The sequence below is a fragment of the Echeneis naucrates genome, chromosome 1 (assembly GCF_900963305.1).
Source record: "Echeneis naucrates chromosome 1, fEcheNa1.1, whole genome shotgun sequence".
Classification (NCBI taxonomy): Eukaryota; Metazoa; Chordata; class Actinopteri; order Carangiformes; family Echeneidae; genus Echeneis; species Echeneis naucrates.
The window spans coordinates 10,129,152-10,156,785 of NC_042511.1; the positions used below are offsets into that span (position 1 = coordinate 10,129,152).

Genomic DNA, 27,634 nt, shown 5'->3' on the forward strand with positions numbered 1-27,634 from the left:
AATTTATAATTTTAAAATGCATAGAAAACGTATTTTGTTTTTGTTCAGCAGAACTGTAAACCTGTACTGTAGTACAAAGTTATAAGTACGAGCTGTTGTCAGGTTTTTGCCTAAAAACGAAGCTGACACACGGCAGCAGAAAGATTCATTTGAGACAGCCAAAGTCAAAGTCCAGTTAATCACTGTCACGGTTCAGCAGCTGCTTCCTGACAGCCATTTGTCGGACAGGTGGCAGATGGTGGGTTTTTATATGAGCTTTGTTTCTGCAGTTGGAAAAGCCATTATTACAGCATTACAGAAAAAAACAACAATGAAGCAGGTGAAAGATAAGTAGAGTAAAGAAGACTGAGTGATTAACATCTCTTTGGTTACGATAGGCCTCTTTCACATTGCATACCTGATCTCATGTTAATTGAACAATATTAATCAGTTCTACTTTAATATGACTAGGTTTTGGCCAGACTTGAAATGAATGTATTCATGCATTGGGAATATGGTTTCTTTGATAATGATTTAGTCGAAACAACTGCTCTATGACACATTAGAGAGCCAAAGGTCACAGCTTATGAATCCTTTAGAAATCATGAGAAAGAAAACAAAAAAAATGTATTCTGCACACTGTAGTAAAGATCCTTATTGGCACTGTGTTCGGATGATGTAAGTGTTTGAACAAGTGTATCAAGTGTAAGTGTAATATCCTGCCTTACCTGAAGTCACCTGTGATCATAGAAACTCCACCCTTACAAACACTTTCCTAACAAACCACTGTGGGAACAAAAGGAAACTCGTTATGAAAGACGTATTCACTTTATTTGATGAACATTTTAGCTGTTTGTCCTAATTTGTCAGCTCTGTTATACACTGGTGACCTGTCCAGGATGTACCATCCCTTTGCCCAATATGAGGTGGGACTAGCTCAACCCCTCACCATGACAAAATAAGGACAGGCAATAGCAGATGTACGTTCTACATGGCATTTTAATGCTTATTTGTAATACATAGCATTGCAAAGTAAAGTAAGATTGAATCTTTGCTTATTAAAGAATTGTTAGTGCTGACATTTAAATTGAATACTTAGTTTGCTTTATGTAAATGTAAATGTGCATATGTCCACAGCCAGTGAAGGAAACACAATCAGCTTCAATCGTCAGACTAGCACACATGGGACAAAAAAGATGTGTATGTAAATCAGTTTATTGCCAGAAGACCACTGGGAACAAGGCAAACATCTGTATCTTTCTCTGGATCGGCGCTCTGCCCAGAGGTCCTCATCAACAAAAATGAGGATTTACAAACAATTCAAAAGACATGAGCATAAAATGACATTAATTAGCTGAAACCTAACGGTTGTAGGCCTACATTCTAAATACTGTATATATCTCAAATATAACTGCTCATCAGAAGTTATCAAACATCTGTTTTTATAATAGCATATCCCTTTGATATGTACAGCATAATCAAGACAGTGCCTTTTTGATCTTGGAAATGCATTAAAATTACACACAAAAGAATCTGAATTATGAAAGAGGCATGCAAACTGACCAGTATTTGTCTCTATGTAGCCTACCTGAAGATATACCCAAACCACTTCTTACTTTGTAAAATAACAGCCATCTCTGAAGGTGTGACACGGCTTTACAGTGCTCTCTTGTGGCAGCAGGAGGAGCATTAACGCCTACAGAAGATGCTTTGAATTAATCAGCAATTCGAAATCTCAATGAGAATCCTTCAAAGTAAAAATAAAATGAAAAATACACCGCTTCTACATTTTGTTTGAACACATGCTGAAACAGAGTGGCAATACTGTTGACAAGGTGTTTTTGTTTTTTTTTGTTTTTAGTTTTTTTTTTTTTTTTGGCTCAAATGCAAGCAGGAGAATGGCCACAAGCCTCAAATACAAGAGATGGCACCAATGTTCAAGCATTGTGTTTCAATGGTCATGTGCTATCAATAAGCTTTTTACCTGAAAGGGAATCTTTTATGTTACTCTTCCAACACAGGAGATTAGACCCCTGCTCATGCTAAAACCAGTGGCCAGTGGCCAGATTGCATCTTCAGTGTGTTCCACTGGAATACAACATCTCCATGATGACTCAAGTCTGGCTGTGCATCATCTTCCAAAACCACTGTGTTTGCACGAACCATACAACTGTGGAAACATCTTTCTAAACAATACAAAACTGATAAATTATAAACTTCTAAATTCTTAAATATAAACAACATCAAGTCAGTCCAGTACTTAGATTATATATTAGGTACAGTACATCGTACAGCTCCGTCAACAGCAAACGGAGAGCGTTCCATTTAATACACTGTACATGACCCAAAGGGCTGAAACTGGAGGTTAGACATGATCTTTGAATAAATTAATTCATAAATAAATCATGAAAATGTCTTCCCAGTAACAGTGGTATCATTGGTTCCCACCTAGATTTCGACATACACTCACAACCACCCATCCATGCGCGCGCGCGCACACACACACACACACACACACACACACACACACACACATGCAGTGCACTCAAGCTGACTCTTAAGTCCATATCTACAACTCTTACTCCTATACTAAAAATACTTTTGGCTTTAAGAAGTAACAACATTTAATTCAACTCAGAGACTAAAAACTAATTCTTTAATATACCACAAGAGCTCTACGTCTAGAGGGAACTTTAACTTCAGTAGTTACATGTTTAGAGTACCTGTAGACGCTTTGCAATGATAGAATAATATCTCTAATTCATAAAGTGACAGTGCTGGATATCAGGTCCAGGGAGATCCCTTTCTTATGTGGGTTTCATTAAAGCACAACAAAGCCCACATCTACTTGGATATGCCTGTAGAGACCATAAACAAAAACAAACAGGAATAGACTCTATGTTAATTATGTGAACTATCTGGATTCTCTGTCAGTGCAAAGCTAGAGCTGACAAGCACAGTATGCTACCTTGGCTGGTACAGAACAGGGGTGACATGTTTTGAACGTGTTACTGGCAGACCAAATCTCTAAAAGCAAAACAAACAATGTTGTCACTGTCATTGGATCATTCAGCTTTGCAAGACTGATCCAGTTGTGCATAAGAGAGTCCCATACATCAGCTAACATTAGTACTTAATTAACTCTCAAATATATACAGAAAAAGCCAGTTTTTAATTAAAAATACCTTAATCGTGTGCTTATATCCAAACTTGTACAAAGAGTTACAAACAATCCAGCTAAAAATCGCTGTTGACGCAGGATTTCTCTCTCTCCTCCAGTCAGTCAGTTACAGTAGCAGCTCCTCCACCAACAGTGGCCTAACTGTCAGTGTTAATACAGTTAAGTTCGCTCCAGCCATTCTCTCGGTTCATGAGATGATTAGCAGCAATCACTGCTGCTGGGACTCTCTCTCTTTGTGCCGCCTCCCCAGTCCCCACAACCCTCCAGTGTCCTCACTCTTGTGTGTATTGCACCAAATATAGATCATATAGATCCCTATTTCTCTATTTGAAAAAATAAAAGGTAGGAATTGGTTTCAAGGCTCCAAAAAAACTGGAAGCCAGGTGAGGTTTCCTCTGTCAGCAGGACCGGAGGAAGAAGTATAAGGAGGAGGTGCGGATCAGTGGATGTCTCGGCACATGGGGAGGTTGACGAAAATAAAGACGTTGAATTCGATGAGGATGGAGAAACACAGGAAGATGGCGTACATGACGAGGCAGGCCAGGCCCAGCTGCCGATCCAGAGTCCATTTGTTCAAATGGACACCGAGAACCTGCAGGTGAGGAGAGGAGAGAGTAAAGACTGTAAAGCGCATAAAGGTCTGCATTCTGCTCTGAGGTGTTAACGGCACGGCATTTCACCACATTCTGATGAAGGGAAGAGAGCCATATGCTACAAAGTTCAAAGGCTCCTGTGTTTTCAGGGGTGGGCTATGAAAAGACCATCATACACACCAATCTGTCATTTGGGATGAAAAAAATTTATATGTAATGTATCTTTTTTTTTTTAACTACTTAAGTGTCTCACTGCATAAAGTTTTTTGTTTTGGGGGGGATTATTATCATCTATTAGTAAAACAAAACTGAAGGACTGAGCTCTGTTTAACAATGAATCTGATTCTGCTACGGCAAACACGTGAATGACAGTGATCTCAGGCTGTGACATCGCTAAGAGCTAAGCTGTCACTGACTGATGATGCCCCCTCCGCTGCCTCCACCATACAGTGCTCTATACGGGGGTGTCACGGCCATCACCCCCAGCTTCCTTTGTTTCTGAGGTCTGTGATTCTTTGCGGAAAAAGACGACATGAAATATCACTGCTGCGCCTATTCTACGTTTAATTTAGAATTCATTCCACCTGAGTTAGGTTAACATTTCCTCCTTTCATTTTTTGACTGTATGAAAGCACAAAATATGAAAAGGATTTTGCTAAGCATAAAGGATAAAGCCAGTGGTTCCAAACCTTTTCTGATTCCTGGCTGCTTGACAGTATCAAAATGTTGGTGGTCTAAATCTAACCGCATACGGAGATTCCAAATAATGATAAGATTTCAACATCAAGGATTGGACTTTTTGTTTGAAAAGGACATTCATCTGCCATCCTGACTCTTTTTGCATTTGATTCTCCAACGATTTTAGTTTCAATTTCAGTCCTAACTAATTTAGTGTGCAATTGGACGCCACAGGAGTTCCTAACCCATTCTGGAAAATATATACTTACCGTGAAGAATACTGAAGCTAGTAAGAGTCCAACAGAGAAGATGAGACCTCTGCTGTTCAGATAGATCTGAGGAGACAGACACAACGTTATTCTTCCCTAAAGTACAGTATTATTTCACAAACTATGCATTGGCAGTCTATTATTATTAGAGGTTCATAGAGGTTCATAAATAAGTTACAAGGAGAAGCAGCTGCTCTGCCCTGCTACATACATAATCACATCCTGCATTTTCATTGTCAGGAAACTGACTTTAGCGGTAGATGTACTGGTAGAAAATGATGCTCATATTCCTCTTTGATGTGTAATCACCGGATGAATGTTTTCATCAACCTAGGATGACTGTGCCATGTTTCACTGCTCTGTTTCTACAGGAGCCCAGTAAAGCGAGATGAAACACTGGCTCCGGAGAAGATCCTGTGTTTTACATTACCTACTGTAGTGGCTTCTATAGATACTCTTTTTCACTGGTCAAAAATTTTCTAAGTCTAAGCTGTCACTGGCTGCTAATATTAGGGTTTGTTACAACTGCAACCCAAAATGAAATTTCAAAAACACAATCACTGATGCAAATGTCTCACTTGCAGGCTCCTGCACTTTAATAGGAGCATCAACCAAAGCACAAGATGTTTGGATGGCAGCTATAAGCTCCCCTCTTCGCTGCATCTATGTGTTGTCTAGCTATGTACTTTAAGTGCATGTGATGACATAACTCGCTGCAGTTGTGTGTGTCAGTCCAACAGATCCTTAAGTTGGACCAATTTCGATATTCTTTTCCTTATGTGAATAGTGATAAACATGCAAATGCACACATATAATCCTCCCAGAATAAAGGGATAAACTGTGATGTTTCTCTTCTTAAACAGTTATATCTCTCTGCAATGCACATTACAGACTTTAGTTCCTTTCCTTCGTGAACAAATGTCTGTTCTATTCTGGTCTCAGTCCTGCAGATTCTCCCGTGGCTGAGTTTGAGAAGCACTCACGTTGGAGCCGTAGTCAATGCAGAGCGTTTGCAATGCCCAGGGCAGGCCCAGGCCCACTAGGATGTCAAACACATTACTGCCTATGGAGTTGGATATAGCCATGTCTCCCAGACCTGAGGCAAGGAGAGCAACACTGTCAAGGTCTGAATATAGTCAGGAGACAAGTCGGTTATGACAAGCAATACTCTGCTGTGAACAGTCCCTCCTTCTCTCAACAGCATTTCTGTTTTGTGTGTGCGACTGTGTGTACCTTGCCGTGCCACTATAACACTAGCCATGCAGTCTGGAACGCTGGTGCCGGCTGCCAGGAAGGTGATGCCCATGATGACATCAGGTATGCCAAGGGTGAAGCCGATCACTGTCACCTGCAATCCAATAGATTGATCCGCACACCCATGTGAACATTATAGTGATTGAAATCAAGTAAAGACCAACACAGAACAACAATAGGCCCTAATGTTATGCCTGATCGGTATAACAAAATTAAATGGCACATTGGCTGAACAGTCCAGTTCCAGTCAGTCTGTATTATGTAATCAGGAGCTACTTCATGAACACAGAGAGTGCACAGAAAGCTGCTCTGGGGCCATTTAGGGGCATAACTGCTGCAAATGTTCTCACCTGGATCTAATTAAAGATGACATTGTTAAAGATAACCTGTGAAGAATTACTAACACATAACATTGATGTTTACTGATGTTTACATTTGGAAAACATTGGAACCTTGTTTCACCTTTCAGAACATTTTGGTTTTCTGTGAATTGAGCATCGCTGCAGGTGTGTTTGCTTTCTGAATTGTTTCGTCTCCTTCTTTGCCTTTGTTGGTCAACTGTGTAAAATTTTGTACCATTTGTGGTCACTTGCTGTTAAATTGTAAACTTGCAAAATGTGGCCCTGAATGTTCAATCGTTATTCACTACTATAAAAAGCTCTGTATTTAGATATTAGTGAGTGACAAGAGACTGGACTTACCATCCAGACCATGATATATGAGAGGCCAGCAATCCAGATAGTGGCAGTGAAGAAGGACACCATGAACCATCTCTCCCAGCCCCGCTTGGTGCAGTTGGGCACAGTCAAGAACAGAAGCAGAGACAGCGGCCACATCACCAGCCACTTCACCTTCGTACACACTCCAGCTGGATGATGACAAAGGAAGGTGACAGATGTGACGATTCCCCAAAAAGGAACATTTTTGGGATTCTGATCGGTTTATTTCAAAATGTCGTTTGTGCTGTACCTGGAACTTTGAAAGGCACCATGGGGCCTCCGTTATCATCTTCTCCCTCTCTTTCCTCATCATTCTCGTTGTTCTCATTGTCCTCATTTTCATTTTCCGTCTTGTTCCCGGACTCCAGGTGCTGAAGTCGGCACCTCCCGTTCAGAGTCTGATCAGCCCCTCCCATCCCATTCTCTAAGCCCCATCTCCCCTGACTCCTGGCTGCTGAGTCTGAGTCACCGTTGGTGATGCGGTTGACACGAGTCTCTGTAGTGTTGATCAGTCTTTGTCTCTGAAGTTGATAATAGAGCATTATTTTGGCCAACAAGAAGATATTCTTAACATATTTGGGCATTTTGCATTGTTGTTACTCTTCTCCTTCAGTTTGCTTTAAAAGAAGTTAGAACGAGTCCCTACTATTTCTCTGAAACAGAAGTCCGTTTTCTTTACTGCTTACTCAAAATTGCTAATTGTGTTATTTGCCTTTGATTTACATCCAGACTGCAGTCTGCAGCAGGCAGGTGTCTGAGTGAAAACACTGGCTCTAATATCCAAAAGAAAATGAACATTCAGTTGACTTTCTTTTCTGGTGAACCCAGACAGTGCTATTTGGTTTGTATTTATGCTAAGACTCTGGCTTTGCCAGGGATTCTTCAAAGTGACTTAAGTTAACAAAACTACATTTTTGTTACGCTGAGCTCAGCCCAACAGAAATGTAGTCGGAACTCAGTTTGAACTGGTGACATCTGAAACGAAACGACTCAAAGTAATGTATGCATGTATGTATTTGAGCGAGTGTGTACCTCATTGATCAGCATGCGAGAAGCCATTGTCAGGCGGGTTCTGGGAGAGAAATGGCTGGTGATCATGATCCTCATGCCGGCCTCAGAAAACGACAGTTGGTGGGGATACGCAGACAGCAGTTCATCCACCATTAGCACTGACGGCTTACAGTGGAAGTTAGCTGGTAACAAATGACAGACAATCTTCATTTGAATGTGGCGCAGATTGTGCTTACAATCTTTTTTTAACTGTTAGTGATTCCTACATGTTTCATACACATCTGTCATTGTGCTGGATTTGAACATTTCAGCCAGCGTTTGATGTCTCTGACTTCACACTGTTCTTCTCTGTACCAGAATAACACCATTTTCCATTGTTGTGAATTTCTGAAAAGTAAGTACTAGCTGTCAAACAAATTCTCCATCCACCAACAACTTTAAGTCATCCTTCCAGGTTGTAGGCAGCAAGGGTCTGTTCCAAACCATACATTTTACAGATGCCCCATAAATGTCTCACATGGTAGAATAGCTAAAGCATCAAATAACCGGGGCCAGACATTGGGGGATTCATGGCGACAGTGGTGCACTGTGAGAGTTTCTATATGAGGTTTAAGGGGGTTTATTGGTGTTGTTGCAAAATGTTTCATTTGGAAGAGCCATCGGGGGCCCCTTTCTCCCCCTGAGGACACCAAGCTTTTGCCTCGTGCCTCTGTACAGTGCTAACACGTGGACTCCAGCCCTCTCCCTTACTGTCGGGGAAAACTGGAGCATCTTGATTAAACTCAGAGACAAAGGAAGAACAGGATGCAGCTGTTCCTATTGCTGGGTACCAGCACCACTCTACACTTTTTTGCATGTATAGACCTGCATGTGAGCTGATATTATAGTGTCAACAACACATAGTCACATATTTAGTATTATTTGCATTTTGGATGTACTCTAAATGCAATTGTTTTAAAAAATGAATCAACTCATAAATTAGTATTCTTAAAAAATGGATGGTACTGTAAGTAAATGGTCACTGACCAACACTTGCACTTTTAAGTGGAACTACTTCAACATAATGTTGCTGACTGAGGTACACAATAAGCTCTGTAGGTCTCTAAAGCCCCAGTCACAAAAATACTATCATGCATCATGATCCACGCTATATTGGAATTCTGCCCTGCTTTGAACATGCTCCAGAAATGGTTCTGGTTCCTCATGTACAGCACCTCATGTTGAAAGGACCGCTTTAAACATTAATGCAGCAGACTGAACACCCTTATAGCTCCTGAGCAGTCTGAACATTGTTAGTAACAATCCATCCCCTTCCTTTAACTGTAACTAATTTATCCATTTTGTTTGTTTACTTTGTGTATTTATATTTCCCAATTGTCATATCATCAGCACTGTGAATCAATGTCACCTTTGATCATTTCCAGGGTTATCTCAAGTAGTAAGATACAGTATGAGAAAAGCTATGCCAACAAAGACGAGGAGCTCATGTTCAAACAGATTCAGTAACAACGTCTATGTACTGTAGTGCATTAATAGCTGTGTATTCATTTGTGTAAGTGGTCATGGGTGCAGGGCTTTGAGGTACACAGTTTAATTTTCACTTAATCAAACATCTCTTAAGTGCAATGTCAGATTATATTGTCAATGGGTATCCATTATGGTAAGTTCCTAGCATTTGTCCAGGCCAAAAGTCATCCACTCGGTCCAATGACTTAGTCCCCTTGGACATTACTAACACATTTCTCTGGCTCATCAGTGTTGAGCATTAACAATGATGGCTGTGGTTGGCAGGTGTGATCACTTTCCCCCGAAAGCCAGTAGTTCTGTTCACACCTGGTATTATCACAAGTGGATAGCTGTGCATACAGGTGTAAATTCAACCAGCAATGACAGCCCATTCAATGACTCAGGCCGGATTCTGAGTCAGTCTGGACTGCATGTGGACACATTGTGGACACATTCTTTTAGAGCTGAGTGAATGCAAAAGTGGATGGCTGTAACTCAGAAGGTTGTCCACTAATGAAGAGGTGGTGGTTCAATTCCTCCACCTCTTCCAGGCTGTGTCAAAGCGTCTTTGGCCAAGATACTGAATCAGCCCCACATTGCCCCTGATGGCTCCCACCAGTACAGAGGTGTGATTTATGAAATTGTCAGTGACTGTGACAAATATGCTAAAGCTCTTTGAATGGTTAAAAAGATAAGGTTAATAAAATGCTGTTTATTTGCCAGTTTCATGTGTGCCGGGCCATAGTGAAGGACCGCCTACTCAATTTAAGCAGTGCAGTAGATTGCTAAACCACTCCTTGGTCTCTCTTTCATTGTCAACCTATCTGTGACAGCGGTTAGAAACAACAAACTATACCATATATATATATACAGCAGGTAAGCTAGATATGATCACAGCAGCCCTAACCCGCTTGAGACACGAGTGAAGATGCATTTTAATTCCACATATGAGCATTATCCACTTGGGAACAGTAAAATATGTAATGTATAAAATTTGGTCACAACATTAAGTGAAATGGTTCTAATATACCCTACACACACTCTACTACACATGGCAACTCACATCAGCTAACAACACCCCTCCTTCACTGCCGACCTGGTCTACTGAAAGGTTGGTGCCGGTAGATGTCAAACTGCTGTAAGGCAGTATCAGGTGTGCTTGTATCAGAGCACTTTTACAATTAGGAGTAAGTAATACCAGATGTTGGTATCGATAACGGTGAATCCCTACATGTAGTTGTAAAGAATCATCGCACATATTTCACCTCCAGCACCTTGTTGCCCAGGTTTTGCTCAAAAGACATCCACAAACACAGCATCACAGCAGTTATTTAATCTAAACAGACTCATCCAATAGTTTAGGTCCTGGATGTGTACAGCAGGGGCCATTTGTGATGCTGCACATTCAAACCCATTCAACTTGGCAACCATCTGCTGAAACAACTGCCACCTGCCAACCTAGTTCTCTTTATCGCCTTCTCAACGCACCCTAAGGATCCGAACCACGGTCACCTGTTCTCAGTGGAGCAGCAGTCGGAGTAATAGATACAGAACAAGCTGACGGAGCATGCTGCACTGAAGAAGGCTGGAACATTAGCCAGCATCTTGCACTGCTCTCATCTGTTAGCTGTTGTTGTGCTTCATCCGTGAGAGACAGCTGCACACTCAAAACAGATCATTCTGATTTGTAAAACATACTCAGAATCAGGAAACCAATACTATTAATCTTGGTATAAAGACTCCCCGACTCTTTATGCCAGGGAAGCACTGAAACGAAGTGTCCTGATCTAAGTGTATTGATTGATTGTCTCAAATGAACAGCTGCTACCATCAATTGTGTTTATATGTGTTTAATCTTGCCTGCAACGGTGTCAGTAAGCACAAGTTATTCTCTATAAACATTTAGAGTTTGGTGATTCCAGGGATGACACTGGCTGTGTGTGTCAGATAAGAGTTGTGGATAGGAGACAAGTTGAACCCTAACTGGCGAAGTTTTAATATGGCCATAAGGGACGCGTTTGTTGAGATCCGTACAGAAGGAAGACTTGCATTTCAACCATCACGCCACAACATACAAAACCCAACAGTCACACAGCACGTTGGAGTATGTGCAGTCAGGTTTCTATCCAGGACAGGATGCGCAACACTTATTCAGTAAAGTCATCCTGGACTATATTTCATGGAGAGGAACAAAAATAGATGAGGAGTGGTGCCCCAGCTGCCTTTATGCAAATTTCAGTGTGTCGGTATGAGCAGCTAAACCCTGCAGAATCCTGTTAGAGGGCAGAGCCTGTGAGAAATAGAGCAGCTTCCGATACCTTTCTTGAGCAGGACTGCAGTAGCATCACATGTGGCATTGTCCTCCAGGTCAGTGCTTCCTGTCAGCCCATTAGCCAGATTCACAGAGCTCTTCTTTCGACGGTCAAAATAGCGTTGTGCCCGGCTGTTAAACCTGATGATGACAGACAAGTAAAAAGTGTTAAACTGCTTTTGAAAACTGAGAACAATTGGCTCGCACACATTCCTGAGAGTGACACTCACTTCATTATGAGGATGTAAACAGCATACATGAGAATCAGGACAAGAGACTCCCACCTGCAAAGACAAAAAGGCCGTAAAATGGCAAAATGTTCACAAGAACTTGGCACTTTAACAGTCAGACATATTGATGGTTCTACAAAACGCATCGCTTACCAGCACACTTTCTCATCGTAGATGAACTGAAAAGGCAAAACAAAGGGAAGATGAAGGGGGTAATTGAAATTTTCATGAATTCTGCATTTTTGCTCCAACTCCACTAGAGGGCATGGCCAATCCAGGGCTCAAAGAGCTGGAAGAAAGGTCAGAATGTGACCTTTTGTTTTTTTGCACTTTATTTAAAGACAAGCTGTTTTTCTTTTTTGCTATCACTTGTGTTGTCTGTCATCCTATGCATGGAACACACTATATATACTACACACGAGCACACACACACACACACACACACACAAGCTGACCTTCTGAACCATAGTGAGTGAAAATTACAATTTCAAAGTGCCATCCCACATTGAGAAAGGTACTGGTGTGTTTATTGGCATTATGTAATCAGATACAATGCAGGAGCCTACAATACGCTCTCTCCCTCTCTTTCTCTCTCTCTCTTTCTATATATATATATATATATATTCCTTTTCAAAAGTTAATACATGTTTAAATAGGTTTCTGTGACTGCTAAAAGACAAGTTTTATAATGCGAGAGGGTACCCATATGTTTTTACATTTTCATGTGAGTGTTGAAGCTCTTACCACAATGAGGGCTGTGATAGAAAACGTGTAATAAGTGGAGTCTCGGAGTAGAGCCCAGTGAGAGAGCTTCACTGCCTGCAAGGAGAAAGAATCCACAGTTCACGCCTCTGATATCATTACCATACTAATGTAAACGGACCAGTTCTTCAGCTAACCTCCTGAACCACAGTGGGTGAGAAAGGCAATTGCAAGGTGCCATCCCACATTGAAAAAGGTACTGGTGTATTCATTGGCATTATGTAATCAGAAACAGCGCAGGAACCCACAATGCTGTGACTAACACTGTCCCACACAGCGCTCACACTATGCAAGTAGAGGGTCAGAAACTACATCTTGAATGTGCCACTCCCAGCTGTGGAGTTGTTTGCTGCTGCAAGGCACAGGGAGAAGATGGAGCATAACAAAAACTGAAATGTTTGCTTGTTCTCTGTACAACTGTACAACTGTTCTTTGTGTGAAGAACCTGCTGTATGAACAGCCAGCCAAAAGTAATAAACAGCAGTGAGGTACACTGTGAGGCTTGAAGATGATTTCGCTGCACCCTATCCACACAAGCACTGCCACACCGCCTGCCCTTCTCCCTCATTATCTCACGATGATTACGTAACACACAATCTGGGCTTGCATCACTGTTTGGAGTCCAGTGCATATATTTTTCAGAGCAGATAGCTTATTCTTGTTCTCTGCTCATTTCCATGTCCTTGCTGTATGAGATAGCATCAGTGAGTGGCTTCTCTGTATTCTGTTATCTCTGCATCTCATGCACACAACTGAGAATGCCACGCAGAAAAGGAACAGAAGCTGTCTTTTGTGTCCAGGCTGATGGTGATGAAATTAAATTTCACCTCGCACATAAAGAAGGTAACCAGAACTGCTTTCATCATGTAAGAAATATCATATGAGTTCAGTTAGAGTTTAACTAAAACAAGAGAGCAATAGCATATTACTGCGGTTTTAGTTACACTCCCAGGATTCCCAGTATGCTTCAGAGTATACTTGTTTACTTGTTTACGAAGCTCTTAGTAGTTTGGGAGGGTTTACATTGTAGACTCTACACTGGGTTATAATGCCCCATGAACTATTAGATTTTCCATTACATGAAGGGATGTTGGGCATGGATGTACCATTATACAGCAGAAAATAATCATTTTAAATGTACAGTACAGTCCCATCGTAGTGTTCTAAGCAGAGAAGTCACACTCCCCTGTACGGGTTGTTTCTCTGGTCTTTGTTTGAGTTGCCAGTCTGTTACTGCATGCATATTGGTGCACAAACGTGCCCATGCTCTGGTATACCTGCCGCTCATATTAAACTGTTGGTCCTCCACACATTTAGGAAAACATACACACTGTCCAGAATTTCCACCACAGAAGTAACTACTGTTTCAATTAAAGTACAAAGAAGATCAAATCCTGGTTGGCCACTGGCCCACTGAAAGACCCATAAAGATTTTACTGCTCTGTCAGTGTCATTTGTACAACCGTGATCTTAGCGGAAAAGTCTAAGGCTGAACTTCTTTCCCAGCCTGACTATGTGACCAACACAAGTCCGTCTTTACTGCGAAGGAGAATGCTATGACCTTCTGGAGGGCACTAGCTGGACTCAGAGCTGGTTTTCTTCCTTTCCGTGTGTAAGAAACTTGATGCAACATAATAATGATGGCTATAGAACTACAATGACATTAATTAACTTCCTGTTACCCATATCCATATGAATCTGTAGAGGAAATATTGCTAAGTGGATGCATTTCTCTGGAGCGAATCAGGGCAGTGCTTCTTGAGCTAACAGTTGTGGCTGAGTTGTTTTTTCATACACAGGGCCGAGCTTCTCATTTTCATGTTGAGTGGACTTTTTCTGGAATATCTTGCTCGTTTTGGTCTAAGACTCTGGAGGTCTCAAGCAATATCTAGTGGTTGTGACATTTATGAAACATATTTTTTGCATTTTTATTTTGCTTGTTAAAATGTGCAATTATTATTAGAAATTGTCACAGAAATATGCAAGCAAATAATTTTTTTTGATAGAATATCAAGTAGCACCAGGAGAGAAATTAGTGATGCTTTTTACTGTCAAAAACAGATTCAGCATAATTAAAGTAACGTATTTTATAAGTCTACTAGAATTATAAGCTATATAAATATTAATAGTTAAATACTGCATCTGTAAAACAGTGAAACAACCACATTCTCAAATCAAGGATTCATTTCAAAAACTCTTCCTTTAGTACTGTTCATAAAATTCAGTTATCCCATAGGTGGCCTGAAGAAAGCAGGAGGGTATTCATATAATTTGTGATATCTGCAGTTTACCCGTGGATCACGTTCCCACTGTCACTGTGCTTTGGTGCAGTTAGAGACAGGAAATCATGCATGGATAAATCAACAGTGTGTACACGTGTCCTGAATGCTCCTGCATAAACATATGCATGTATGCATGAGCACATCCTACTGGGTGAATATGTAAAGGTGACATTAGGCTACCACTTGTACTCCGTGAAAATGCCACCAGGTCAGCGGCGGCCTTGGCTGCGGTGGTGTAATGCTGCTATGACATCATACCTGGCCTGCAAAGAAGCCGCACACGCCGATGATGCAGAGAATGTTGAAGACAGCTGAGCCCACAATTGTCCCCACACCCACGTCACCTTTGGTGATGAAAACCCCTGAGGAGAGAAACACACAGACACACACAAACAAGCACAGAAACACAGCATTTGTAGGCATCGTTCAGCAAAAGCCTAAAATGTATTTCTATACAAATGAGAAGAACTTTAGAAGCATAAACACAGTCCTGGTGTATAGTTATATTTTTACATGAAAGACACATTTATGTAGTGTGATGATCAAGACTTTGAAGTGAGAGTAATTTTTCTGGTTCACAGACAGAGATACAGATATACCACGCTGAAAGCACATGATCACAGAAGAAAACAAAACAGATGGCCTTTACCCACCAGCAATGCTCTGGAGACTCTTACGTAAGATAACTTCAATGTCATTAGTTCTAACAAAGGAGGCTGAACAAAGCGAGGGGTGGATGTAGTGAATACTTGTACCTATGATGGACGTAAACAGCTCAGGTGCAGAGCTGCCAGCGGCCATGAACGTGGCACCTGCAACGTCTTCGCTGAGATTGAGACGCTGGGAGACAACAGAAGAAAGCATGAATACAGAAAATCCAGAATAGTCCAAACAAGAGGGCATCACTGGTCATTAAGATCCACTATAGCATGCACATTGTATGTGTGAATATGTAAACATGATATATCTGGTAATGTTAAAAAATTGACAATGTATCAGTTTGCCAGAGGCAATCTTTTTCTTACTTTTACTGTTATTCTTGGGGGAATGAACAATATCTTTTAAGTAGAATAAAACCTTTGTTTATTTTAAACATGGACAGGTGTACAAAGAGAAAACCCTTCTACCCTTTGATAGTCTTTAAAACAATGATAAAATCTCATCTTTGATCCATTATGATCCATGCAGTGAATGAAAATCTGCGTCTCAGATCAATGGCAATATTTTCTCAAGAACATTCGTACCTGTTGGTTGTTTTAATTTGAAAAGCATGCTGCTGAATACCTCACATATCTTCTCCAGGGAAGGGACAAAGTAGTCATCACACACCAGAGCCAGGGCACAGAACATGTAGATAGTCTATGGAGAGAGACAGACTGAATCAGGAATGCTACGTGGTGTGATGCGTGTCATGCGATGTGGGTGGAAGGTCCACGATAAGCTGTGCTTCCAATTGTTTTATTTACTGTGTTCACGTAAAACCAGCCATGATTTAGCAGATCATATCTCAAATTTGAGAACAGAAACTACTGCTGTTTCCGTCTTTATGCCAAATGTTTTTGATTGTCTTCAACAGACTTCTGTGAGTTTCCTGAATGTTGCAGTGAAACACATTCCTGCTCTTACTTTAACATTAAATTTAGATGTAAATTACCATAAAAAATTAAACAAGTCTACTAATTGAAGGCTAAAGAGTCAGAGGTGATCACGTGCAAATGCCTTACAGTACGTTAATGGATCAAACATTAAACATTCATGAATAACATAACTGTGAACCACACCATTTACATCTTTAAGTGCTGAAGATAGTTTATACTTTTAAAACATACTGGAATTTAAAAAAGCCCTGAAGGGAAGGTCCGTCATATCTATATTTTGCTTAATCTCCTGAAATGAGTCTAGCAACATGACCTATGACCTTGACTGATACTTCTGGTTGAAGCTAAATGTAATATTGTACATTTGTTGGCTGTATTATTTATACCTTTAGATTGATAAATAGTGTAAAGTCTTTAAAGTCCACTCCTCTCATCTCAATTTTGAGGCAAGTTCCATCTTTTGGAAGTTTTTTTTTTTTCCATGATTAAGTGAAACTTTCATATATCCTGATTCTATATAGATAGCACATAGTTTATCATTTACTACCCCTTTCTACCTTCATTTTGATGAGTATGGCTAACAGCTCATGAAAAAACAAAAAACAAAAACACGTATCTCAAAATATTCTAATATTTCCTATATCAATCTAAAAAGGATTTCATTTGTTCGTTCATCTTTTTTTGCAGAAACAAAACGTTTTCTTCTAACAAACTTCAACTTTGAATCTCCTGAACCTTTTGAAATGTCAACAGAATGTCAATAAAATCAAATCAGATCATAGTTATTTCGATAGCACCAAATCATAACAAAGCTACATCAATGCATTTTATATATAGAGCAGGTCTAGACCAAACTCTTCATGGAGTTGTTAAAGAGACCCAACAAATTCCTCCAAGAAGAAGGACTCGGGAAAATCCGTGCATATTATCTCAACAAGCCAAGCGATAAATACTATGAACTGCTTTTAAAGCTGTTTATTAATACTAATATTTTTTCTCCTTCTCTGGTCTATTACTGAATTAACACCCACCACATGGAGATGAAATGCCAGGTAGTGAACAAATTTCTTGAATGAAAAAAGGGGAATACTCTTTTACTTCATAATAATGAACATTTCAATGAACAACATGTGCCCACAGCAAGGATGACAGAGTGAATGAAAACTAATGTTTCCTTTTGTGCTCACCACTGGCACCACACAGTTTTTCTATTGTGTGTTTCACGAAGCGGGTAAAAGTGTGCTACAATATGAACACCTGCATAAGAGCAGTGAGATCACTGAGCCCGCACATCAAATGGCATTCATTATGTGTGAGTATGAGTGTTTCTGGCCATCAGTCACTGAGATGGAGATTTGTCGGTTCAGGACAAGCAAAATGTCAAAGGTCACATGTAATCCTGATGACGGGGTTTAATCTGGATTCCGGTTTAGGGTTGAAATGGAGGTTTTATCTCCATCTCAACCCTACTGTAGCTGTGTGTGAGTATGTGTATACATATGTTTTCATTTGTTCCTATGTTGGAATAAAATGGAAATAAATCTGGAAAGATGGAAATAAAATATTATGATATTAAAGTATTCTCTGAGATGAACCCAAAACTAAAAACAAATGAGCAGTGGGAATCTGTGCCTGATGACGGGATCAGTCCACTGCAGTTTCACATGCGCCTGTCATCATCACAGGATAATGCAACAAAGAGACACAATAATTTAATCCAGCATTTACATCAACAGCCCTGAAGTAACGCCATATGCTGCTGCTGCTTCCGACAGCATATGCCACATGGTGACATGACATCCGAGCTGTGAACTGTTTGGTGATTTTTGCAGAGTATTTTGAGGCTTATTTCTGCAGTTTGATTGCCCCCCCCACCCCCCATTTAGCTTCCTTTTGATTAAGCAAGAATTCGATAATTTACGAAACTTCTGATTGAAAGTACGAGTTATGGACACTCTCCGGTAAATTTACAAAAACCATATTGTGAATTTTCTTTCCTTTTTTTGTACTATAACGTAGTTTCTGATTCATAGTAAAGGGCAACAGCTGCACACAGAAGAGGGCTACCAGCACATTTATACAGCTGTGTTCTCCAGCTGTTCAACATACTGCAAACGCTGCAGAGTTGTTAGCACAAAAGTCTTTGTTATACAGTTCCAGTTTAAGGAATTTTTTTAAATCTTCTTTAAAGTACTTTTTTCAATGGGGTGTGACATAATGTCAGCTAGCTATTATTATGCTGAAGCAGAGGGTTGTTAATTGAAAGAAAAGAAAATTTGCTTTAAATCTGTGAAACATATTGTCAATATTTTCTTTTTTTCTATTTTATAGATTATACATACATCTACATTTACACACACACACTATATGTATGTCATAATATATATTATAATATATTTTTGATTTACTGCTTTTGTCTGTTTTGCATAATTGTAAATGGGGTTTATGAAGTGAAGATGGAATAACTTAACTGGATAACATTTCTGAGTTTAATAGACAAAATATTTAATCAATCCAAAATTTGAACTGAAATGAGAAGCAGCAATGTCAGATGAGAAACCAATTAAAGCTCAATGTGCTAATTCAAATACAAATATTGCAGTAATGTTGAAGCGTGTAGGAGAATCGATGCCAGTCGTCGGTCAAGTAAAAAATGTTTAAAAAACTGCTTTTGAAATGTTTTTTCTTTCATCAGTGGGTTCTTATTCATCCAGGTCATAGTTATCCAAAGACCGAGTGGACTTGGTTCTATTTCCTTGAAGACGTTTCTCCTCTCGTCCAAGAGACTTCCTCAGTTCATTGTGCCTTCAGACTAGGTAAAGCTAGTCTGACAGGCTGGAACTCAGATATATAGCCTAGAGGAGTCGTTATCCACGCTACTGAATCTCAATGGCTTGTTAGAGCTCAGATGTAGGGACCAACCGTCATTGGAGGTGTTAGTTTTGACTGAGAGTCATTGGACCCATTCATGAAGCCTGTTGTTTCTGAGTCTCCTGGGAACAGCGGAAAAGACAGCATATTAAGTGGGAGACAGGTGGTGTCGCAGACCTCTTCCTCTGGTTTTTCCAGTTTCACATAAATGGATTCCTCGACGTCTCTTCCAAACCTTCGATCTTCCCTGACTAAAATCTGTACATTACTGTCCTTTAAATGCAGACAGACCGCTGAGTCCAGTCCAGAGGAGTTTGGTCTTCTGTGTTGTGTCATTCATTTGTGAAGGGGCTGTTTTGTTTCCTCTGAGTCACTGCAGTCCTCCTTGAGTTGGACAGCATACCCAGATCGATTTTTTGGTTGTGTGGTACAGTGCAGGGTCTTTGGGACGAACCGGTCTGTCAGAGTGTGTTGTTGGGTTTGAAATAAACTGCAATCTTTGTTAAGAGTCTTCCTGAGTTTCTCAGAGAACCCAGAAACATAAGAGATGACTGTGTGGTTCCTTCTGTTGCTCTTCTCCTCCTTGCAGATTTCACAAAGGTCCAACTGGGGTAACCACAGGATTTGAGTTTATCCTCAAGTGTTTGTGTTCTTTCAGTCAGGCCTGAGTGCTGCTGGGAAGATTGTCTGCTCTGTGTTGTCGAGTTCTAATCACACCCAGTTTGTGTTGTAGAGGGTGGTGTGAGTCCAAAAAAGATATTGGTTCCTGCATGTAGGTTTCCTGTAAACTCCAATGTGAAGGCTCCTGTCACAATGGCCTGGCCATGTTTCTGTCTGTAAAATTGAATTGGAAATATGTCATGTTCAGGTCCAGTAGTTGACAAAACTGGTCTGGGTTAAGGTTGGCCCTATTATAGAGGGTGTTGTCACCTAGCAAATGTTGCCTCACAGTTTCCAAAGCTTCTATGGTTGGGAGGAAGTTGAGTAAAGAGGTCCCGTCATAGAATGTCACAGTTTCATTCTCTTCCAATTGAATGCCTTGGACCTTGTTCATGAAGTTGATGGAGTTTTGGATATGATGAGTCTCCATCTTCATGGATCTTCGGGAGCCCATATGCACAAGGGATGCTGTCTTGTGGGTACAGACGGAGATAAAGTATACGGTCAGTGGTTCCCAATTTCTGTAGTTTCTTCCTCTCATCTCTTCATCTCAGCAGTTCAGTTCAGCAGCAGTGTTAGTGCTGCTGAGTAATTAAATAATCTGGTGGTAATCTCCGGTCCTCAGATTAGGCTAGCCTAATCAGACTAGGCCCTGGGATGTGAGGCAACGTCTTCAAGGACAGTCGCTCTCAACTCTCTGGATAAGGTAAAAGACATGAATTAAAGATACTAGAAAAACATTACTTAGAGGCCCTTAAATCAATGCACATTTATTTATTCTTCTTAAGGTCAAGAATGAGTAGACTTCATTAACCCTTGTAAACTGAGGATTGTCACCAGCGGCCTGCCACACTTCATATTACCGGAAATTTGAAAATGTTTGCTCTATCAGAGAAATTCTAGCAGTTTCTGAAACCTAAGAAATTATAGTTATACAGCCATGATAGGGCCATTACAATAACTCAACTTGCACTGTTGCTAGAAGTTGGCGAATCCTTCCTTCGTTATTAACCGTTATACGTACATTCTTTTGACATACTGTGAAGTGCCGGAAATCAAAAGTTGTCACTGTTCTGGAAAAATGGGCAAAAGCACGTCCTCACAGGACACTTTGTGGACCAAGCATCTTCGAAAAGGTTGTGCCCTTCTCTTACAGGAAGGCTATCTCAGAGGGTGGTTGCTCTGTAAGTAGTGACATGGCCGATAGTGTCAGACATGTGCTGGCTAAATGCTCCATTCAGTTGTTTTTATGCTCTGTTGATGTGCCACAAAGTTCCCTGGAGAGGATAGTCTGTTGGCATGAGCTTCCATTACAGTCAGCCCCCTGAGACCATCAGCAACAGCACAGCACAACACGGGTCATCGTGTCCTGGAACAGTCTGCGTCCTTTGTGCCCGTCATGTTAGAGTGGCAGCAGAGGGCTCCATTGTAGTCTTAACCTTGTTTATTGACCCCTGCTGGGCCACTTGGGAGAGGCCAGTGTGGCTGGTCATGCGTTCTGAATCAGTGACATGCTGCTGGAGAGGAGAGGAGAGGAGAGGGAAGGAAAGGGCTGGGCCTGCCATATTCCTGCAGATCCAAATCCTTTTCTGCTCAGCCAGAGAGAAAGACATTATAACATTTGTTTAGACTTTTCTTTTTTTTTTTTTAAGAAGAGCAGCAATTACTCTGTGGTTTAATTCACTGGAATTACCACCTCATGACACGACCTCCCCTTTTGTTCCTCATTTACAGTGTTAAACAAATGTCTTTTCATTTTGTGATGTTATCACCGTGAAAGTAAATTGTTGATATTAGACTGTCGGTTGAAATCATCACTAGAGTCATGTAGTGATGATTACATCAATGATGCAGTCATCACTAGAACTAGAATTCACGAGACTGATAACTCAGAAGCCTAACACCTTTGGTCATTTCCTTAACAGTGGACTGGCTGCATTGTGGATAAAGGAGATGCCGTCAGTTAGAGTTTGAATGTATTTAGGTAATAAGTTTATTTTCTTTATCTTTATACAGAAACCTTTTTATATATATTCATTATAATATTAGAGAATATTAATATTATAATGGGAGCAAACAGTGAATTTATTGGAGATTATTTCCAGTGGTGTATTAATACATATTTCTTGTTTTAGTGAGTAATTGTGCCAGCAGGACAGCTGGATTGACTCAAAATAAACTACAGTGCTTATGTTCAATTTAATGAAGGAACATGTCACAAAGGGCAACGCTGTTGCTCAGTGATGCATTTCTAATTTTTGGATGACACTGTAGGTCTATGGCACAGAGGAAAACTGGATACACAGATGATTCTTGTTAAAGGGACCAATCCATTGTTTGTTTTGCTTTTTGATGGGATTTGTTGAGGAACAACATTGACAGACTAAACCTTTCACTTCTAGCATAAAAAGTGTTGTGCAATGACAGTAAAAGGTCATTTGTGTCACAATCTGAAATGTTGACCGACATGCACATGAATGCAGATTAGTTAAGGTGAAGGCAAACTTACACACAGAACATGTAGGGCCACGGCTCCCTCTGTTCGCTCTTTGTGCGTGAACAGGTCTGTGGGGAACTCATGCAGGGCTGTAAGAGACAAAAGACACAAACTAGAGCAGTTGATATAAGGGCATGTGAGATGGCGTGTATGCATGTGCATGGGAAATATGTTTCATATGCTCGGAAGAGAGGTCAAACCCATGAGCAAGGACAGTCTTTGCACTCATGTTTGCTGACAAGGAGCCCTGCCCAGAGAGTACCTTGCCCAAGTATGTAATAGTCTAGCTGTGCCCTTCCAAGGACTGCATCATTCCTCTGAGAGTAACTAGAGATTAGGGAAATGGAAAAAGTGAACATTCAGAGGACAAAGTGAGGGCAAAGTGGAGAGAGAGCATCGTAAAAATAGAGCAAGAGATATTTAGGGTACGTAGGATGGGAAATAGGATGAGAGCAAAAAAAAAAAAGAAAAAAATACGTTGGGAGTTGAACCACAATTTGCAGGCTCTTCTTCTCTATATAGGAATGTGACAACAACTGTGCAAGAGAGCACAACTGTGTGCAAGTGTAAGATGAGAGAGCGAAAGTGAGAGAGAAGTGGAAAATTGGCTGAGGCAGATTGTGCGAAGGAAAACAGAAAAGTGGTGAAAAAGAGGGATGGGTGGAGGGGGGTTTGAAAGGTGGCTGCAGTTATTCTACCCCCCTCTTGCTGCCTTTTGACTTCCCCTCCTCTTCCATCCCCACAGTCCCTCAGCGACTGCCAAGACTAGTGACAGATGCTTGGCTGCCAGAGAGTGTCAAGGAACCTTTGCCTCTTGCCCCTCAAACATGAAGTCGCCCCTGTCATTGTCTCCTCCAAACAAAATCAGGAGCCTACTCACGGGCCACTGCTAACACGTTACCTACTTCAGCACCTACACTGCTCCACGGGAAAGACAAGCCAAGCACCAGGCAAGACAGCTGAGCTAATGCTAATGATTGCTAACACGTGGGGCAGAAATGGTTACATCAGAATCAGAGATAATTTATTCAGCAGCTCAGAAACATGCCTTTGAGATCCTGGTGAAGCGGAACTGTAGTTGAAATGACACAAATGTACTTTCACTGAGTTTTACAGGAAGATGAACTAAAGTCAAGTGACTTGAGAGGAGATGATGACTCGGATCACGTAGACGTCACAGTACTCGTTCAGTATGGCTCTGTCTGAATGCCAAATCTGCTGGGAAAGTGAATGTTTGGTTCTGTAATTATTGTGATGTGGATGATCATAATCTCAAGAGATATGTGTAGCTAAATACAGCTATTCATTCATTCATCTTCTACCGCTTATCAATTTCCGGGTTTCAGGGGGTGTTGGAGCCAATCCCAGCTCACTTTGGGTGAGGGTGGGGTCACCCTGGAGAGGTCACCAGTCCATCACAGGGCCAACACACAGAGACAGACAGAGACCAACAACCACTCACACTCACACTCAGACCTACGGAAAAATCCAGAGTCACCAGTTAACCCAAACATGATGCGTTTGGAAGGTGGGAGGAAACCGGAGTACCCGGAGGAAACCCACACAGAGACACGGAGAACATGCATAGGCTACTCCACCCCAGGCCTGGGAATCGAACCTTGGACCTTCCTATTGTGGGGAAAAAGTGAACAATACAGGTAAAATAATTTAATCAAGAAACAATCTCAGGGCATGGGTGCAACAGCATATTAGGGGCAACAAAAAAAAAAAAAAAAAAAAAAAAAAAAAAAAAACACATCTCACACAGACAACATAAGATGAACATAATTTAGTATCTGACCATGTTTACCTGTAAGTGTGAAGGTCATTTTACAGACACAGCAGCTGAGCTAATATTCTAGCATTTATTATTAATTAATAATATTAATATTAATTACCTCTTCACAGATCACATTTTATGTTTAATGTTGTATTTCAACATAATATCCACTTCTTGAACATATTATTCGTTTACTTTTTGGACAAACATGGAAATCCAGTGATGTCACAGTCAGTCATGGCTCACTTTGAGAGTCATCCGTGTAGTTTAGTGTATTAATAATTGGTCAACAAAGCACAATTCAACCTGAGAACCAATTTATGGATTAGATTTGGTCGAAAAGTTTAACATTCCACCTACCAAGTGGAAGTTAGTCCCTCACATGTCGAACAGAGAAAATGTGAGTAGAAAGAAGAATAGTTCACTACTTTCCCACTGTTTTCTCCCACTCTCCCCCTTTTTTGTGCTTTGTTGGCCTATTTACATCTACGATATCTTGCTGCGTTTGAGTAGCTGCAGTCCTCCTCTGCACTGCTATAACTTCTTAAGCCTAACACAATGCAGAGCAGCCTGTAAAAGCCACAGAGGGTGCAGAGCAGCGGAGCAGACGGACATCTCACAGCGACAGCTGTATGTGTTTAATATTTACTGTTACAAGCCAGTGTTAGCCAGCTGAAATTCAGTCCAGCCAAAATGCCAGGCTTGAGTGTGAAGTGAAAGAACAAACAGCTCTCATGACAGGAATTAGTGCCCAGTGTAGATGTGAAAAGACAACAAATCCCATAAAAATGATCAGAGGGTTAATAAGTTAATACCGCATTATAAGAGTGAAAGACAAGCCATAAAAAGGAATGAAGTGATCGGAATGATGGTGCTATCTTCCTGCCGGAGCCTTCAAAGAGGCTGGAGATAAAAAACAAACTGCTAATTATTGCTCTGAGAAACATGAATCCCATTTCCCACGAGAGGTCAATAAATGTGCGGATGTGATGCAGAACCACTTGCTCCCAGAAGAAACCCACCGAACATTAATGTAAACAATGTGTTTAATGCATTTCTAAAGCTGAGTGGTTCCTCCTCACTGCACTGACCTCTTTCTAAGTCCTGTTGCCTTCACCGACAGGATACCTTTTGTCATTTCTGAGAAGTGATGATAGCCGAAGCAGCTGACAGTTTGCAGCACTCACATGTTTAGCTTAATCCCATCCTGGATCATCAGCCTTTCAGGATGATAACTTTTTAACCTTGAAATGAAGCCTTAACCACACTCTTAAACCAATGACTACTGGTCAGTATTTAATCTATATAAGCAGATGTAGACTTTGTATCTGAAAAGTGAAGTGAAATTCTTATGTATGTCTGATGGGAGATTTCAAGTAGGTGACCGCTTCCTTTTTTACTTTAGTCATCATGGTTCTTTGTATTTTCCTTAGTTGTACTTGTTGTTTCCTGCCACACAAGCCTGTGGCTTGTCTGCAGTTAAGCTTGCCCTATTTATACCCTGGGTTACCACTGACCCTCTGCCAGATTGTCATTGTCGTTTGTGTATGTGTCCATGCTATCTAGCCCTTATTTTCCTATGTTGGCCTACCTGGTTTTTGACTCTGCCTGGATTTATGGGCCTTGGTGTTTGTGCTTTCCCCCTGAATGGACTTGTTTCCTCGCTGCCTGCCTTCCAGTGTGTGATCCCTGAACTGACAAGTAAAGGCTTTGTCTTTACTGACTGCCTTTTATGTATTAAGCTTTCTTGCGCATCTGAGTTTCAACTGGGTTTAGAAACATTACAGCAGTCTGACCATTGGGGGGGCAACTCCCCTGGTGGAAAAAAGAAATCAGATATGAAAGTTGTCAAAGTCTATGGCCATACCTCTCACTTCAGGTCTTACCTCAGTAAATATTTCCCAATGTATTTATGGTCTCTACTTAGACGTCTTCAAGACAACATCATGCCAAAGCAGGGGATGGATTAAGTCGTAGCTACTCAAAAGGCCAACGGAGGTCTAGACGGATGTATCACAGCACCATTATGACAGTGATGGTCCATCCGAACTGAAAAATCCACTCAAACACTTCAGAGAGAAGTGGGCAGTCAGACTGAGGTTTGGAACAGGTGAGACAAAGGGCTCAGCTGTTTAAGTCCTCTTAAGTGGATGTGGTGATGGAGAGAAAAGGAAGAGTACGCAGAGGAGCATTCACTGTGCCAGAGCTGACGCCTGCTGCGCCAGGAGAACTGTCAGGTAGCAGACACACTCGCCGTCATGGTCTGGTTTACGCCAATGAGAATGAACAGAAGCACACCATGCACCTCAATAGTGCGTACTGAATCTGGCTTAAATTCACATGCTGCCATTTATCAGGGGTGGACTGTAGGGAGCATTTCTGTAGTTCAGGCAGAGCTGCAGTTTTAAAAATTGTGCAAAAGCGCTTTAACTCGCTGAATTTAATTTGCCCTGACCCTAACATGACCGTATATTCCCACCATGAACTTGGAAACATGTACACGCTTTAAGCCCTCCAAGTTTCAATTCACATTTCACTTTGTCTTGACACGTTTGCACTGTTAAAAACACCGACTCTCAGGAGCTGTCCGTTCTGCCACTGGTCACTGAGCAGCCAAGCTGTCCTCACTGAAGGTGAAGCAGCTCAGACACACTGGGGGGAGCAGAGCCTTTCACATTCTCTTCTTGGCAGTATGGTGACAGCTACCTCTGTTTCATCTTTTCTTTTCCTTCAAAGGTGTGTTTGGGATGGGGAAAAAAACGCTTCACTTTTGTCCCTTTCTCCTGGTGATAATCATTGGTAGCATCACTGGAGTAACATAACTATTCAACATAACATATTAACATAACTACCAACTATTCATTTCACATCGCAACACAACAGAACAGGTGAGATTGAAGTGAGACAATCGTGTTGCCAACACATCGAAGGGAAAAAGGCTGGCCTTTGCAGACTGGAAATAACATTTTGTACAATCTCCTGCAAGAACACACTTTTTTGGTAACTTTTTAATTCTTGCACAAAGTTTAATTCCCGACCTGAGCAGCTTATTTCAGCCCACTTACACATCAGAACAAATGAAAATATAGAAAGTCATCCTAAACATTTAAACAAACGTAAACCAGACTTCAAATACTGATGATATCAAAAATGAAATGTGTTAATGTGGACGAACAGCACCTATGAAATGGAGCAGCCTTTTCACAGACTGTGTGACAGTGTGACTGTCACTGATGCTACTCATTTGATTCTGTTGGGATCTGAGTCTGAGTAGCGGAAGCATAACCTGAGAAGCGACCACCACAAGTCAGAAAACAAAGTCTACAAATTGCTCAGCTGACAAACCCAAAACCACCATCTCTGTACAGAACAGCAACCATGCTGGCCACTTATAACAAGTATCATGGCATCTTTTTATACCCAGTTGTATGTAACATAGTTCTGTAATGCATT

At 41.0% G+C, this 27,634-nt stretch overlaps 1 protein-coding gene across 1 annotated transcript in view; it reads right to left on the bottom strand.

Moving 5' to 3' along the window:
* Positions 1-1,799: 1,799 nt before the first annotated feature.
* The window catches only part of slc24a3 (solute carrier family 24 member 3), a 50,137-nt gene continuing 24,302 nt past the window's right edge, over positions 1,800-27,634 (bottom strand). The window contains exons 3-17 of the mRNA XM_029507895.1: positions 22,414-22,490; positions 16,060-16,134; positions 15,531-15,615; positions 15,034-15,137; positions 12,476-12,550; positions 11,885-11,910; positions 11,732-11,785; positions 11,509-11,642; positions 7,706-7,866; positions 6,924-7,194; positions 6,656-6,822; positions 5,934-6,048; positions 5,684-5,796; positions 4,701-4,766; positions 1,800-3,752 (exon numbers count right to left, since the gene is read on the bottom strand). Coding sequence (XP_029363755.1) covers positions 3,600-3,752; positions 4,701-4,766; positions 5,684-5,796; positions 5,934-6,048; positions 6,656-6,822; positions 6,924-7,194; positions 7,706-7,866; positions 11,509-11,642; positions 11,732-11,785; positions 11,885-11,910; positions 12,476-12,550; positions 15,034-15,137; positions 15,531-15,615; positions 16,060-16,134; positions 22,414-22,490 — 1,676 coding nt within the window. The 3' untranslated portion in view covers positions 1,800-3,599. The remainder of the gene's footprint in view (positions 3,753-4,700; positions 4,767-5,683; positions 5,797-5,933; positions 6,049-6,655; positions 6,823-6,923; positions 7,195-7,705; positions 7,867-11,508; positions 11,643-11,731; positions 11,786-11,884; positions 11,911-12,475; positions 12,551-15,033; positions 15,138-15,530; positions 15,616-16,059; positions 16,135-22,413; positions 22,491-27,634) is intronic.